This window comes from Lingula anatina, chromosome 5 (genome assembly GCF_051362555.1).
Source record: "Lingula anatina isolate TDL-2025a chromosome 5, LinAna3.0, whole genome shotgun sequence".
NCBI classification, from domain to species: domain Eukaryota; kingdom Metazoa; phylum Brachiopoda; class Lingulata; order Lingulida; family Lingulidae; genus Lingula; species Lingula anatina.
In genome coordinates, this window is record NC_141771.1 from 23800558 (window position 1) to 23817104 (window position 16547).

Sequence of the window (16547 nt, forward strand, 5' to 3'; positions counted from 1 at the left end):
GCCAATATTTATGCAGAACTAAGAAAACGTTGCTAGTCTAATCTAGAACCATCAGTTTCTCTTGGATAAGAACCAAGTTTGAAATATATGCCTATGACAAGGGTGAGGGTTTTAATACAGATTTTTTTCAACACTGATTCATTCACTTGTTTTTTTTTTTCTCCTTTACAGATTTTTAAATCAATATCGTGTTTTATTATTGATTCTAAATAATGGAGTCATTTTGAGTAATATGCCATATAATTAACAATAATTTAAAATACAATGCATAAGGAAAATTCTCTTCTTGTGTCCAAAAGGTTCCAATCAATTGATGTTTTAATGCTCATTTTGTAGCATGTTCTTCGTACGCCGTGTTGAACCAATGGTGGAGAAACGTGAACTTCTCTTTAGCTGTAGATGATCCGGCCCACTGTGACAGGGACGGTTGGGTTACTCAGTGGTATCGGTTCTCGGGGGCAGCCGGGTCCAAAATGCCAAACTGGGTAAGAATATCAGCAGGTTGGGTGTGTGTGTGTTTGGGGGGTAATGTTACAATGAAATCGCTCATAGAGAAGGAATGTGCGGACTACATGTATCATACAATAGATTTCAGTAATATTTAGTTCACTACCGAGAACATGACAAGGTACTGTCAGACTTTGAATACAACTGGCAAAAATTAAATCTTAAGCGCAGATGAGGTTTGTCAGAGTAATTCCAGAACCTCCCTCATTTGTCTATCCAGAGCCCGGGCCCGCCAATGGTATTTTCCACTGTGTTATAATAGTTATAATAGTTATATATACATAGTTATAATAATAATAATAGCATAATCAAATGAATAAATAAAACAGAACTTTCTTTACAAAACATATGCACTAAATATGCCCGCAAAATTTTGAAATAGACAATTCAAAGACGTAACTTTCTATTGGCCGTGACGAGCATCGTTCTTTTTTCTGTTTTATATTTTTGTAGTGCGTGCCTAGCTATTCTTGCGGAACCTACGTCACATTGTGGATAAACGGCACCTACCCCATACCAGAAGATGACGCTGTCGACCGTCAGGCATGCGCAAACAGGTCTGGTGATTGCTGCAGGTGGTCTTTGAATGTTCAAGTGCTCAACTGCGGGGAATACTTCCTGTATTATCTACCAGCGCCTCCTGTGTGTTCGGTTGCCTATTGTGGTACAGATTAAGGACCTTGTCACGTAGAACTGACTCACGACAAATAGACACGCTGTCGGTTAAATGTGTTCCAAGTTTGTAGCACAGTTTTGTGTGTTGTCTTCTTTTGGGCATTCTCTGCATGATGTAAAGTGACTACAAGTAGATACTTCTTACATCCTGGAGCCGTGTACTAACAAATGACAATGCTGCGCGTCATACATTTTTATTTTCCCAACGGACTTTTCTCCTATATGATCACACCTGAAACATTTGAACTGTAATTCAACTACAAAAGCGTTATCGGATCCAAGTTGGCTTGAACCGTCGTTTTACATATTAAAGCGCCATATTCCAATAGAAATGTATATTTGTTTATATTTGGACAAGGCCACAGATTATTTGAAAATGTTATGATTTACAGAATCTTAATTCCTGCTTGCCATTTTTTTTTTTTTTTGAATTAAACGTTCAGCATGATAAGATTTAATAAAGTTTTCGTGACCGAAAAACATATCTTTCCTTGATAAAGAAGTCCTTTGCACAGGAGAAAGTAAAATGATTAAAGTCAAGAGAGTAATAAATAAATAAATAAATAAATAAATAAATAAATAAATAAATAAATAACAAAGCAAAAACAAGCATCCAGCGGTCTATAACATTGCAATATGTTCATATGCAACGATAATGACATACTTAAAGTGTTAAAATATAACACCAATTTTGGTACATTACCTATTAAAATTATGCTTATCTGCCATTGAGATTCCCGTCCTGACATCACGTAAGTTCGCATTTCAACCTTTATAAGATAAACCTAATTGTGAAGTAATACTGCCTCTGGAACAGTTACAATCCTCTGCCCAACTTTCATATGAAACAGTGCCATGAATGACGAGGCGTGTATATTAGCTTACACATGTATCATTCTCTATATTTTGAAGGTGCCAAAGTTTGGCACTGTAAATATGCCATTGCTTCTCGAGAGCTGCTCCATGTACACGGATGCGATAGCGGAGATATAAACAAATATATATATAAAAAAAACGCAATTCTAGCCTAGAAGTGCGAAAAAAAACAAAAACATACGCAACTATTTCATAGGTGCGAGCACTCCCAATAATTATAATACAATTGAATTGCAATATTCTGTTTTAAAGTCTTTAACTTTTGAGAACTAAGTTATTTTTTACAATAATTACCCACTCGGAATAATATGCTTAATTCAAACTACCGCAGACTTGGCGTGGAGGAGGGAATTAATTAACGCTGAACCTGTTCACCAGGGACCAATTTCATAAAAGCATTCTAAGCCCTAGTTGGTTGCTAACTCTATTCCATACATCCATTCTAAGCCTTCTATAGTTCTAAGTTTCATGCTAAAGTTAGAGTAAGACCCCATTCCCATAGATTTTAGATCGATCTATTCCTGTGGGGAGTCTCACTAGATTACTGTCAGCTAAGCCGGCTTAAGCGTCTGTCCCGCCTACTGAAAGCTGTAAGGGGGTAATTAACTATGGTGCGCGCTCGGCTGACTGCAATTTAGCATGAACCCCCAGGGAGTTGGGTCGATCTAAATCTTAATCTCTGGATCGATCTAAATCTCTGGGAATGCACCCTAAGTCTGGGTATCTTCTACTCACTAGTATCATTCTAACTCATTTCTACTCATGCCTCCGAGGTGTAAGGATGGCCAGGAGAATTTTCGAAATTGTGGAACTCCGCAGAGCAATGCAGCGGGAACGAGTGTTTCGGGATAGAAGGAATCCGTTGGACATTTTTGATGATGTGGAACTTGTATATAGATGCAGATTCTCCAGAGAAAGCATTTTGCTGATAACTGACGTTGTCAAAATGGCTTTACCCACCATACCAGGAGAAAATCATTCCTTATTACCGTATTACAGTTGAATGGACACAGAGCACGTGCATTACTTACACAGAATAGATGCTAAACTTTATTCTTTTTGAGAGAATGAAATGACAAAGAACATTGGATGTAATGTTTTGACAGGAGATTGAATGTTTTAGGCAAATGTCCAACAACTTACATTTAGAATTATTTTACAGGTATTGTATAAATAGTATTGCTTACAAACTGAAATACACTGGTGATGATCGGTCAGTGTCATCTTTATGTGTGCTTGGATTGAGTTTATGTTCCAAAAGTTCAATTTGCAATTTCAATTTTTTTTTGTTTTAACTTCAGATTCTCTTGCTTAATTAATTTACACGACATTCTATTTTTAGTTTGGAGAGTTTTATCTTCAAGTCTTCCAAAGATCTCGATACATTAGGAAACCTAGCCTTGTGCTGATTCAGTATGCTTTCCCAAGCTTTATTTTTCCTAGCATTGGTGTTGGCATCCTTGTGTTGACTATCTAATGTGTCCTTAAATTCTTCATAGCGTTCGGCTATGAAGAATTATTCTTGTGTAGAATAATTCGGCTTTCGTTGTCTCTTCCCTGAAGCTGAAGTTGCCATTTTGACAACTTTCTGTATAGGGCATTTATAGAATACATGGGAATGCCTTGACCAGTACTTGCCTCAGCCTGCACTCAGTTCAACTTTCACCCTGTCACTGCCTATTGTTTGGCAAAACTGACCCCGTGGTTTTGCGGTTTTCCTAAGAAGACACCATTCTAGCCAAATCTTAGCAAACTACTGGTAAGAATGATTCTTAGTATGGTTTTATGGAATAGAAATTAGTTGATTGCTAACAAGTATACAACTAGGGATTTAGAATCATTCTAAGGCCTAGAATCATGCTAAGTTAGAATGCTTTTATGGAATTGGCCCCAGTTTTTCAAGGTATGAGAGAATCTTATCGCTGTTTTCCCACTTGCAAAAGGTCATAAGCAGTATTCATGAAAAAATAAAAAAAAATTACAAAAATGTTTCCATTTGATAATGTGCCCGTGTTGAGATGTTTTTCACAAAAGGCAGAGCAATACATTTGCAAAATATTTAATGGACTGATATCAAAAATTTAAAAAGTTGTCCTTATTACTAACAAAACTTTAGACTTTTATACATAAAGACACTAGAAATGTTTCTAATGAAAATCAATATGGCTTGTTCTAGACCAATTTTCATCTGCACGTTCCGTCCAGTTTTCTAGTAATTAGCGGTGGGTATTGAATAAACTCTTGTTTTACAAATGAATGTTATTAATTCATGTTTGACTTTGGCAAATACTTAACCCAAAGACTTCTTTTCACAATAGTTGACACAATAGGCCCATATCAACATTTGGCCCGCTCTCTCATATCAACATATTGATTTGAAAAATGTTTGGCTTTTTCAGATGTTTTCTTTGATACTAAAGTAAAAAAGTTCAAGACAAAGGGGAATCAATTAATTGCAAAAAAGCAGGAAATTAAGAAAGATATTTTAGACCTGCAGTCTAAAGAGGCATAGCTGTTTTAATTCTTTTTTTTTTTTTTGTTATACTAAATTCTTTCGAGTTCAATTTATGCAGTATGAATTTATTTTGAAAATACTCACCTGTGATGGCAGAAAAAAAAAAAAAACTTTTGAGAGAGCTTCCACCAAATTATGACCATCTAAACACCTGACCGATCTACCAGTAGGACTTATATGTGCTGGATGTGGCGTAAACTTCTAAACACATTCAGAACAGCGGACGAAAAGATCCGCGGATCAAATATGGCGTACCCACTTGAATGCTTGTTGCGTAATCCCCGTCAGGAATTTATTCAGTGTCTTATCGGGAATTAAGTGGCAAGCTTTTTGGGGTGTCGCCATATTTGATTCACGAATCTGTAAGTTTGCTGTTCTGAATGCGGTCTAGGTTATACAATGGCGGTATTAACATGATAAACGAACACATTTTCGGTAAGGGGTTTGTCAAATGTTTGTCAGAAATTGTCTTTTACTTATTTAGATCAACTTTCCAGATGTTGCCAGTTACGTCAGTCAGGATTAAGAGGTTTCAGAGAAATGATTAATTGAAAATAACTAGAAATTGAAAGAAGCCTGCTTGATATTGTTACATTGTCCTGCTATTCGCTCTATTATCTACAAACATAATTTGACAAAGCTGCACGCAGTTTCTCTCACATATTTCTGACAGTCGTTCTCCATTTCATGAATCATGGGGTATCCCTCTTGAGGACTATGAACCCATCTCGTCTGCCTGCCCGCACGAAAATGCAGTAGTATCGAAGTAGCAAAGAAGCATTAACGCAGTAGTGGTGTGGAGCATATTTGCAGTAGAAATGCAGCATAGCCTACTGCAATTCTACTTCAAAAATTACATAGGGTCGTACAGAGGAGGAGCATTAATGCAGAGATTTGCAGCATGATAGAAGCATGTTTCAAATATGCTAATTAGCTCCCCAGTCGAAGCAGATTTGAAGCATGTTTGCAGTAGAATTGCAGTAGTCTACTGCGCTGGAGTATCTACTTCGTTTGCGTGCGGGCATGGATACACACTTTTAATGTAGACCATTAAAAGCTTTCAGAACAAAAAATATACTCTGTATAAAATGATAACTAATTTTTAAAGCAGCATTGATGTAGCTTAAAGGAACACTTCTTGGTGTTTTCCAGTCCAAATCATTTCCCCTGCGGAAAAGAGCACTTTTTGTTACTCCCTAATTATACAACTTGACCCGTCCCTTCATTTGGATTGGATGTTTTATTCCATTTTAAATTTAATACTCTAGTTTAAAATGACTGACCGGTCTAAGTAACGACATCTGTCGTCACGTGCATTGCCTCGTTTTCACATATAACAAGTTCCAGCACGTGAATAATACAGATGCCGCAAGCTGGCGATGGCTACCCAAGGTCCTTGAAGGAGGCTTAAAATATAATAACGCCACAAAGTACGCTTCAGATAAACTTATATTCAAAGGGTTTAAGTGTATAATGAGACTGAATTGGGAAATATCAGAAGCTCAAAAGGACGTCAATATGACTGAGTGGGATTCATTTTCAACGCGAGGAGAGATTGTCTTTAATTCACCTTGGCGGGAAAATTACCATGGAGTGAACATTTAAAGTGAACATTTACGAGATTCTGGTGCATTTTATTCCCTTATTCTGTCCACACTAAATTGATCATTTTTTAAACCAAAATTGGAGATAAAGTTAATTGGCACCAATTCTATGGTAGGAGGTGCAGCAGTTGTGTTAAACTTTGACCATAACATGTTAAAACACTACATTTTATAGACTACAGTTTGGTAAAGCGGATAATCGGTTTGTCCTCGAGAAATTCTTGAAAGTGTAAGTGGGATCTTATTTTCTGTCTGCATGACATTGCAGTATACCTAATTGATTTTTCACTCAAAACCCACACTTAACAAAACTATGGATTAACGTATACAGTAACTCAATCAAACACCTAAACGAGCTTGTCAGTTCATTGACGCATGAAAAAGTATAAAGCCTTGTTTGTATAAAATGTTTAATTCATGTGCCACGCGAGACTTCCCGCACCTGTTGAAGGCTTCTCTTTCTATGTGTCATTAACAGGGTGTGTGGTTAGTCTTTGATCGCATTCACAACGAGTTGAGCCAGGCTTTACAAATCCTGGGGACTAAATATGGCGGACGTAAACGCCTCCCCATGTGTCGTCCCAATGGATCCGAGATCAAATGACTGTCCCCCCGCAGGGACGACGTGTGGGGAGGCGTGTGAGAGGCGGAGAGACTATTAAAAGATTAGGCGGTTTTTCTTTCATGTACGTCCGCCATATTTAGTCCCCAGGATTTGTAAAGCCTGGCTCAACTCGTTGTGAATGCGATCTTTGACTCCGGCTGGAATGGATTTATCTTCATTTTGTTTCGGTTTAATGAAGTCTATAATCGACAAAAGGAAATGGAATACGGTGGGGTCTATGCACAAACCAAGCTGCAGGTGGTAGAATAAATCTATCGGCAAAAAATATGGACTGTAATATATAATATAAAAATCAATACAAGATTAATATTTAGCACCTCACGGTTCGAAAATCATCGGAAATTACCCTTCAATGACAGTGTACCCCGTATTAAAAGAGGAACACACTGGGGTATGCTAACATAGAGATGAGCTTTCAAATAATCTCGGAAACACAGGGTGCTTAAAATATGACATATCGCGTCAATGTCATGATTCTCACCTTGCGCGTGAATTCTTCTAAAATTCCTATGGCGGATGTTAGAGCCTGCGGGTGTAGCATATTGGGTAGGGATGGGGTTTGCCCTGCCTTGGTTGGTGGAAGCACAAATAAAAGCCTCTGTAAACAAACCTGGGAGTCGATAAGCTCCTTCGTCTCTTTTTTTAATTTTTTTTTTAGCAAGCCGTGCTCAACACGAGGTTATTTCCACGAATTCGCAAAAATAAAATAAATACATAAATAAATAATAAATCAAAGGTAGACTAAATATTACTAGTAACAGTTATCCAAAACAACAGCTTCATTGCACAACAAATAACGCAACTATCTCTGCTAGGAGAGGAGAAAGAATAAAGGGACAGACTTTCTGTTTGGTATTTTCCCTTCTAAGGTTGGTGGTGCTCAAAATTGGAGCTCACACTCGCATGTTTACACATTCGCTTGTTTACTCGCTTGTTTGCCTCGAAGGCGGCTTCCGGACAAATACATTGCGGTAAAAAATGTAAATACACAGAATGCACGAATACGGCGGGAAGTGATCACCTGAAACAATTTACTACATTGATTTGTTATTTACTCTGAGTTGTTCAAACCTGTCAGCATCATCACCCAAGGATTAAATGGGGGCAACAGATTTCAGTGCCGTTTAACTAGACATAGAGAACAGTTCATGCTTGGGCGTTAAATTTAGGTTTACAGACGCTTCCCTGAACTGCGTATGAGAAAGGCTTCATGTGGATGTATTAAAACAGTGAACATTTAATACCAGCTGTTAAACTACACGTCCATGTAAAAGCAATCCTAGTAAATGTCATTAGGAAATAGCCAAATCATCTAGCCGATTGTAAAAACGTGGGTTTTCCTCTTTAAAAGGCGAGGACACAGTGTAAGAGAAAATTTTAAAAACATATTGCCTTCGGTGAAGAATTTACACAAAGAACACGATGACAAGAATCGGATACATCTTCGTGGTGTTTACGGTTATAGGACATTTCAACCAGGTTAAGACATGCGACAAGTGTGTCACCTTCAAAAAACAACCTAAGAAAATTTGTCCACGGAATCTGGATTATTACGACCTTTCTGTGCAGTATGCCGATGTTGATGCAGGGTGCAAATTGTGCTGCGTTAAAGAGTGCATTAATCTCCCCGCCTGCGTCTCTGTAGCCTTTGACGAGACAACAGGAAAGTGTGAGATGTCGTCTCAGATGCTTGATAAAAGCTCATCAACGATGGGAGAAAACTGCGTCTACTACACATCGGTAAGAAAATAGTTATCTTTTCTGTTTTTGCCATTTTAGTTTGAACGAGAGAGAGAAAGAGAAAGAAAAAGAGAAAGAAATTGCAACATATAGTTTTTTAAAAGATATGTGTTATCTACTTTTTATTGTATAAAGGAGGGATTGCAATAACGTGAACGGGAATATAATATTATTAATGGGATAGACGAAATAGATGTATGAATGCAATTTTTTTGGGGCAAGGACTGAGCAAACAATAAGACTGGGTTCCCATGCGAATCAGCTAGGGTAAAGATAATTCCCCCTAACAGCTTTACTAGGAGTGACAGACACTTAAACCGGTCAAGTTAACAGTAATAAATTGAGTCTCCCCAGGGAGATCTCAGGGAGATCGATCCAAATATCTGTGGGAATGGTCCGTTAAATATTTTTCTGCTGTTTTGATCGCAATATACTGCAGCCGAGAAAACCTAAACCCTCGCAAAATGCCGCGATATATCGTCCAAGAATCAAGAGATATATTTTTGCGGCATTTCTCCCCTGGGATCAAAACAATGACGGCCAGCCAGATATTTATCACTAGGAAATGAGTTAAGGCTATCTCAAAGGTCCAGATATATTCAATAAAACTAACTTTTTTGCATTTTAGGGCCGCACTGAGTCAAATTACATAGCAGCAGCAATTCTAACTACAAGCTCCAACACAGTGCCCACCACTACTACCATGACGCCCACCACAACCACTTCAACGCCTTCCACAACCACCACGCCCATAACAACTAACACGCCTACCACAACCACCAACCCCATAACAACCAACACGCCCATTACAACCGACACGCCCATAACAACCGATACACCTACCAGAACCACCACGCCCATAACAACCAACACGCCTACCGCAACTACCGCGCCCATAACAACCGACACACCTACCACAACCAACACGCCCATAACAACCAACACGCCCATAACAACTGACACACCTACCACAACCAACACGCCCATAACAACCAACACGCCCATAACGACTGACACACCTACCACAACCAACACGCCCATAACAACCAACACGCCCATAACGACTGACACACCTACCACAACCAACACGCCCATAACAACCAACACGCCCACCACAACCACCACAACGCCCACCACAACCACCACCACGCCCACCACAACCACCACGCCCACCACAACCACTACCACCACGGCACCAGCAACTTTACGTAAGTATTAACAAATGTTTAATTTACACCCTTTTACACTGGACGGGGTCCCTTGTGCGTCTGTTGACGACCATGAAACTGGCCAGTTCGCTGTTGGACGCTCAAAGAAGGCACGGTGACCTCAATGATCGCACAGAGAACGGTCATGCATCGCCGGTAACGCCATGGTCGCCACAAAGTCTTGAACATGTTTAAAACAATCGCACAAAGAATGCGGTGGATGTTAGTCGCTTCAAGATCGCTCAGTGGAAGAAGAAAGGACGAGGACCGCCTAAGTCGCTGGTAGTTTTACAGGAAAAATTTAGATTTGGTCGTTCAAAAACACAAAATGATCACGGAAAAATATATACTGAAACAAGATTTTCTTGCTTTGGCGACCATTGAGCGTTCTGGCCACATTTGGGGTCGTAGAGGAGACGAACAGAGGTCGTATTCCAGTGTAAAATGGGCCTCAATATCCATTACGTAGACGTCACGTGATAATGTTATGTGTATATTGTGTGTGCTGAAATGTGGTTCTTTGATAAAAAGACATTCAGTTTTTTTAACCCATAGAGCCAACACCTTTTTTATTTTAATTATAATTTCCCGCCCTTTCACAAAATTATCAGATTTATTTCGCTTTGGCATGAGTTTCATTTGAAAGTAAATGTGATTTATCTAGATTCATAACCATTCCAATATAGTTGTGACCACTTATCAACCAGAATTGTCTTAATGTTTTTTTCTAGACATCGTATTGATTTTACTCCACATTTCAATTTTGATGATGATGATGATTATGATTATTATTATTATTATTATTATTATTATTATTATTATTATTATTATTATTATTATTAATTTTTTTCTTGCTGTTGTTATTATCATTATTATTATTATTATCCCACCCACAGGTCCCCCGTGCTCCCAGCAGACCTGTTCCTATCACGGCCAGTATCTACGGGGGCCCACAGTGGACACGTACTGCCTGTGTAACGGCAACACGCCGGTCCAGAATTCCTGTTCGTCTGGAGGGATCTGGTGTCACACTAGGACAATGTGTGTGCCCCCGGACTTCAACTGCTGATCTGTTTAAGTCGTACACTGGACGTTATCCTGAACTTAAGCTGAAGATGTGTTTAAGTCGTACACTGTACGTTATTCTGACCTTCACCTGATGATATGCTATTGTCGTTTATTGGAAGTTACTCTGACACTGCTGATGTGTTAATGCCGTTTATTGGCCGCTACATTGGATTTTATATCTTTATACTGCAAAGTTGGAATTTATTGGCGCTTTCACCAATTATTCCTTTATTACCATAAAAAGTCGGTTGGATAATTAGGACCATCAAAACTGAATAAATGACGCACTTACGCTCAATAAGGGAACTTAGAATTTACTAATACTATAAAAAAAACATTACTTAGACCGCATTCACAACGATTTGAGCCAGGCTTTACAAATCCTGGGACTAAATATGGCGGACGTACATGAAAGGAAAACCGCCTAATCTTTTAATAGTCTCTCCGCCTCTCACACGCTTCCCCACACGTCGTCCCTGCGGGGTGGGCTACAGTCATTAAATCTCGGCTCCGTTCGCCATGTGGAAGCTACCTGAGAAAAAGAAATGAATTGGCTCGTAGAGCAGCTATGAATCGGGATCAAAATCGTGAACACCCCCCTTCCAGTTCGATCAGGCGTAGGAAACAAGGCAAACATCAGCATCAGAACGAACTGCGCCCTCTGACGAGACTGCATACGCAAACATTCCGTCCTCCTCCTCCGCCGTCTACTGGGGCTGGGTATCTCCGTGAATATCTCCGTGAATATCTCTGGTGACATTATCTCCGTAGATAGCCGATTCATTGCTGCTCTACGGGCCAATTCATTTCTTTTTCGTCTCCTTTTTGAAAGATAATAGAACAGTAGAGCTTTTTTCCTTCGATCGCCTCCATCCGCCATGCTTTCTTCACCTCGAGTTTAATTGATGAGCATGCGCACTTACAAAACCAAACTGCACACAAAGGCCCGGTTTCATCAAGGCTGGATAGCGATATCCTATGGATTAAAAATGGCAGCCATCCTCTGGATAGAGCTATCCAGAGGATAGTGCGTTCCATCAACAATGGATAGCGTTATCCAGCGGATAAATAAGCTTATCCAGAGGATAAAATTGTCCGCTCGAAATAGGTGGGATAAATGTGCTACCATGCTGTTAAATCATCAAAAATTTGAGAACCTGCCTGGTTTGGCAGTAAATCTTATGAGGTTTCACAGGCCTAGAATGATTAGAGAGAGAATTTTAGAAGCTCTAGGTGTGTTTGCTTTTGATGCCCTGAGTGCTACTTAATCAATTGTTTAAATAACAGATTTATCAAAGTTGACATCACGCCCGCTACAAACAGAACCCATGCACTCTCCGTGAGAGACAAATTATCTTTTATTTTACTAAAACATACCTTTTAAATAGACGAAAAAAATCTACATTGCTGTTGACAATATCTGCTAAACGTATCTAGTCAGCCATTTTATTAGGAACTATCTCACGACCTTGCCCTTCCACTGCAAATTGTAAACATTGCATGAGGCACAACTAATGCAATGTAGTCTGTTTTGACACTGACTCTAAAATATCCTGTAGATATTATTCTATTTTATTTATATGTAGATTTAACTGCACCCGATTGTGATGATTTATCTATGTACCCCCCCCCCCCCCCCCCCTTTATGGAGTTATTTTCATTCACTATTTAAATACTTATTAAAGGGATAAAATCTGTGGCCAAAAATGAATATTTTGGGAGTGAAAGGCAAATTTTCCATACTTACCAATGCTTAATGAATCCATTCCCACATTCAAAGTAAGCTCCTGTTTTTTTTTTTTTTTTTTAAGTTTGGTTTTCTGTAATATTGTCTTAAAAGATTACAGAGTGTAGCCATCTATGGAGGTCACGTGATGTGATAGCGAGCACAAATTCCGGAATAATTGACTTAAGCACTGGTTTTGGTGGTAAAATGGAATTTATTATATTTTAATGGGCTGTTGACAATGCATTAATTGTGAAATATGGTTAACTTAAGCACAGCTGTTATCCCTTTCACTATTACATTGTACATTATATCCATTCTGTCTTTGTTAAATTTGACCTGGCCTTGATATGGTGGCTGACATCAATGATTTTCCTTGATATTGTAGTCTTTTGTAATTTTTATCACAAGAATTAGTCAACACATGGATTAGTTGGTTATATAAGTGAACCATGTCAGAAAAAAACAAACAAACAAACAAACAAATAATCTCAGTCAAAAACATATATTTGTGACATTGGTGTAAACGTTTATTTTTAACGAGTTCCCCATTAAGTATTAAGGGTTTAGTCTCTCTATCAGGGGCGGATCTAGGATTATTTGAAGGCGGGTCTGCAGATGCGATGCCGACTCCCCCCCCCCCCCCCCCCCGCCCCCCCCCCCCCCCCCCCCCCAATTTGGCGTGGTGTTCGGGTCCCGCTGAAGGGCCCAGAAAATTTTTTGGTATTTTAGAAGACTATTTGGTGCTGTTAAAACTATGATTCAACTAGTCGAAATTGTAATTACAAGAGGGAACCAAAAATCGAAGAGGGGATCAGGATCCCCCTTGACCCCCCTCTAAATCCACCACTCTATATTATATATGTACTTATATACTGACGCGGGTTACCCCAAAGAAAAAAAGGAGAAATAGGTAAAGCGCCCATATTCTGTTGAAGTCTCTGTATCAGTTATAAAATTTTCAGTTATTCTTAGCTTAGTACACTGTACATGTATAAATTGGTTCAATTCCTTTCTAATGTTATATACATGTATTTTAAGATTTATTTATTATTATTTTAAGTAACCCAGTAATTTGTAATGATGTATATTTTTATTTCTAGAATAAAATTATAGGTTGACGCATTGACAAACACGTTTTTTTTCAAATCGGAATTGATGGGCATGGTGCTTATGAGCCTGTATTTTATGCGCTATTTCATAAAATTAGGACACCTAGAGGGCCACAGTGACGAGTGACAGGAAAGAATTAATTTGGACCCAAATAAAATGCAGTGATTATTGGATAACAAAGTCTGAATTCAGAGTTTTGAATGAACATCAGAAGGAGAGGTGGCCCTTAAAAGTAAGATAAATGCATCACATATGTGATTAGTATCGGTTTTATTTGAATGTTTCACACAGCCGTCTCCAAAGTCATCATGTTGAAGCCAAAAATAATGTTAAAATCATAATAAAGCTCAATGCATGTATCAATAGAAATTATAAATCGACCAACTCAATCCTTCTTCATACCTATGTACTTTTGCTATATGCTCTCTCAATTGTCTATACTGTATGTGTCTAATAGAGAGGTGAATTCAACTTAAACTCTAACAATATCCTTGTGGTCAGATTCCTTTGTTTTTCAACATAGTATCAGAGCCAAAACCCCGTAAAATCAAACACTTGGACGCTGCAATTGAGCTCGAAAAGGTCACGTATTATTTATTCATTGGAATTATACAGTAGTGTATTTTTGTTTCATATGACAAACATTATCGACAAACGTCGGGAAATTCCGTATGCCATCGACATCGCTGTGCTGCGTGTACGGAAACAGCCGAGCTGACATGGGTTGTTCAGTTTTGATACCCCTGCCATCAAAAACAGGTTTGGTCATCCCATTTAACTTGATCTGCACTTTCAAAACAAAAGTAAACAAATTAAAGTTATGCAATATGGATATAATATCGTCTATATACGTTTGTCCTCCAATTCAGCGTTTAACCTCTGAATTAGCCTTGATAGGGATGGCTGTTCTGGAGGGGATTATAGCTGTTGCCTTGGTAACCACCATGCACGTTGCCATAGCCACTGTTACCATGACGCACGTTCCCAGGACCAGAGACACAAACACGGGCGTAGCGGTCAAAGCGCTGTCCGTAGGGACAAGGCTTGGCGAACGCTTGACCGTACTCGTCGCACTGCCAGAAGCAAGATGGGTCGTCGTGGTTCTCGTAGTAGTCCCCGTCTGTGTACACGTTGACTTTGTAGCCGTAGCCGTAGCCCTGGCGGCCGTGAGGGCTGTGTACGTTCACGTCATAAGGGTCGTAGGTGAAGTGGGATTTACGGCTACGACACACGTCTAAAATGAAAAACAATCTATTATAGGTGGTGTGAAACACTGGTAAAAGCAATTAGTTCTTTATTTGCCTGTTCCATGAATTGAATTATCTGTACGTGGTTAAAGGCACTGTTCAAAAAAAAAAAAAAAAAAAAAAAAAAGAACGAAAACAGTCACAGTCAAGCATTCATACATCAATGGTAAAATCATGCTCGTTTACCGTTGTATATTTCCCTGTCCTGCCCCCTCCCCTACTCCACCCCACCCCCAGCATCAACCTTGGTCTCTTATGTAGTCCATGTGTATAAACATCAATGGAGTAGATGTGTGTAATTTTTATTTCAGGTGATCGATATCATAAATGAATATTATATTATGTTGGCAGATTCAATACCTTGCCTCAGGTAGCACGAAATAACCGTCTGCCTCCTTGTCTCGAAATTCTTGGATACAGTATAAATACAGTTAAAGTTGAAAGAGGGAGGATGGATCTAAACCTAAGGGGGTCACACTCCCAATGTGATTCACAAAAATTGTTTACAGGGGTTGGAAGATGATAATGAAATCAGTATGAACAAAGCATTTCAAGTAATTTGATGAAATGTAATAAAATTTTTGAATAGTTTATACAGACAACTCCTCCTTCTCGTCATCTTTGCAAAACCATCTTAGGGGTATCTGTATAAAGTAGTAATTTTTCATTGCTTCAAATTCGTTAGAAGTCTCTATCCCAACAGTACAGTAGAGTGTACCACAGGCAATATGTACACGTATATATAAACATTCTGTTTACATGGATTGTACTGTGCCCTAGACCTACTTTACCCTCTACCATGGCGACAAATACCTTTTCCACAGATATTCACAGATATGTCTATAGATAAATAGAAAGTCATTTTGGCTCTCAATCAGCAAAAAATGTCCACAATAATATCTGCGGCCATGGCAGAGGGCATAGACCTACTTCAGCTGGCCCATAATACTTTTTTCGTCTTATACACCCCAGATATACACGTATATACGTATTTTGTACTTACATTGGTCTCTGTATGTTTCTGCACAGTACTGACATTTGCTATACATGTACTGATCGTGGTACTGGTTACAATGGTTGTACGACGCGGTGGTGGACGCGATGGACAGTGCAGCCAAGACAAGGAGGAACTTCATGGCGCGCGTTTGATGCTGTCTGCTGCTGCTGCTTCTGCTGTGAACGGCCCTGGTTCTCCGTGGAGTATAAAATTTGGAGGTAGAGCTGGGTTTTTATCTCCCATTTTCACCTCACACAACGATTAAGTTTTATGATGAGTAAAAATAAAGCTGCTTCCGCAAGGCTAAAGTGAAAAAATGTCTGTGTCTTCTTTTTCTTCTTCTCATTTTATATGCCACGGAAGAAGTTACACAATCACATGCAGTCCTTCTCTAAAAAAGACTTTACATTCGTAGTCAGGAAAAGCTTCTAAATGTTTAATTGTCCAATCTTTTCATTTCAAAACCACCAAGTTTTTAGCTAATAAACCAAGAATGTTTTGGTGTGTCCTCATCAAAACGATCTCAATACAATTAATTCTGCGTTCTATTTTATGGCAATATGTTCTCTTTTATCTCATTGAGGTATTGTTTCGGTTTATGCCAAATTCTCGCGTTCACCTGAGGCGAATTTGTGTGTATACACGC

The 16547-nt window shown here is 38.9% G+C and overlaps 2 protein-coding genes and 1 long non-coding RNA gene across 3 annotated transcripts; 2 read left to right on the plus strand and 1 right to left on the minus strand.

Annotated features, from left to right (window-relative positions):
* Positions 1–1586, plus strand: LOC147761950 (uncharacterized). Its single transcript, XR_015334830.1, has 3 exons — positions 1–102; positions 337–485; positions 961–1586. It is a non-coding gene; the product is annotated as an uncharacterized LOC147761950 (long non-coding RNA).
* Positions 1587–9098: 7512 nt separating this feature from the next.
* Positions 9099–12070, plus strand: LOC106167281 (uncharacterized). Its single transcript, XM_013546012.3, has 2 exons — positions 9099–9750; positions 10647–12070. Exons 1-2 carry the CDS (start codon positions 9246–9248, stop codon positions 10817–10819), a joined length of 678 nt encoding a protein of 225 aa, XP_013401466.3. The 5' UTR covers positions 9099–9245; the 3' UTR covers positions 10820–12070.
* A 2157-nt stretch (positions 12071–14227) lies between these two features.
* Positions 14228–16126, minus strand: LOC106168877 (uncharacterized). Its single transcript, XM_013548094.3, has 2 exons — positions 15908–16126; positions 14228–14891 (listed from the first exon to the last, which is right to left on the minus strand). Exons 1-2 carry the CDS (start codon positions 16038–16040, stop codon positions 14542–14544), a joined length of 483 nt encoding a protein of 160 aa, XP_013403548.2. The 5' UTR covers positions 16041–16126; the 3' UTR covers positions 14228–14541.
* Positions 16127–16547: the final 421 nt, after the last annotated feature.

What these genes read in the sequence shown, in the direction of transcription:
- LOC106168877 (XM_013548094.3), bottom strand. Translation starts at nt 16,040, where the DNA reads ATGAAGTTCCTCCTTGTCTTGGCTGCACTGTCCATCGCGTCCACCACC. An exon ending in AGAAACATACAGAGACCAAT is followed by an intron (nt 14,892 to 15,907) that starts GTAAGTACAAAA and finishes TTTTCATTTTAG; the next exon opens with ACGTGTGTCGTAGCCGTAAA.
- LOC106167281 (XM_013546012.3), top strand. Translation starts at nt 9,246, where the DNA reads ATGACGCCCACCACAACCACTTCAACGCCTTCCACAACCACCACGCCC. An exon ending in CACGGCACCAGCAACTTTAC is followed by an intron (nt 9,751 to 10,646) that starts GTAAGTATTAAC and finishes TCCCACCCACAG; the next exon opens with GTCCCCCGTGCTCCCAGCAG.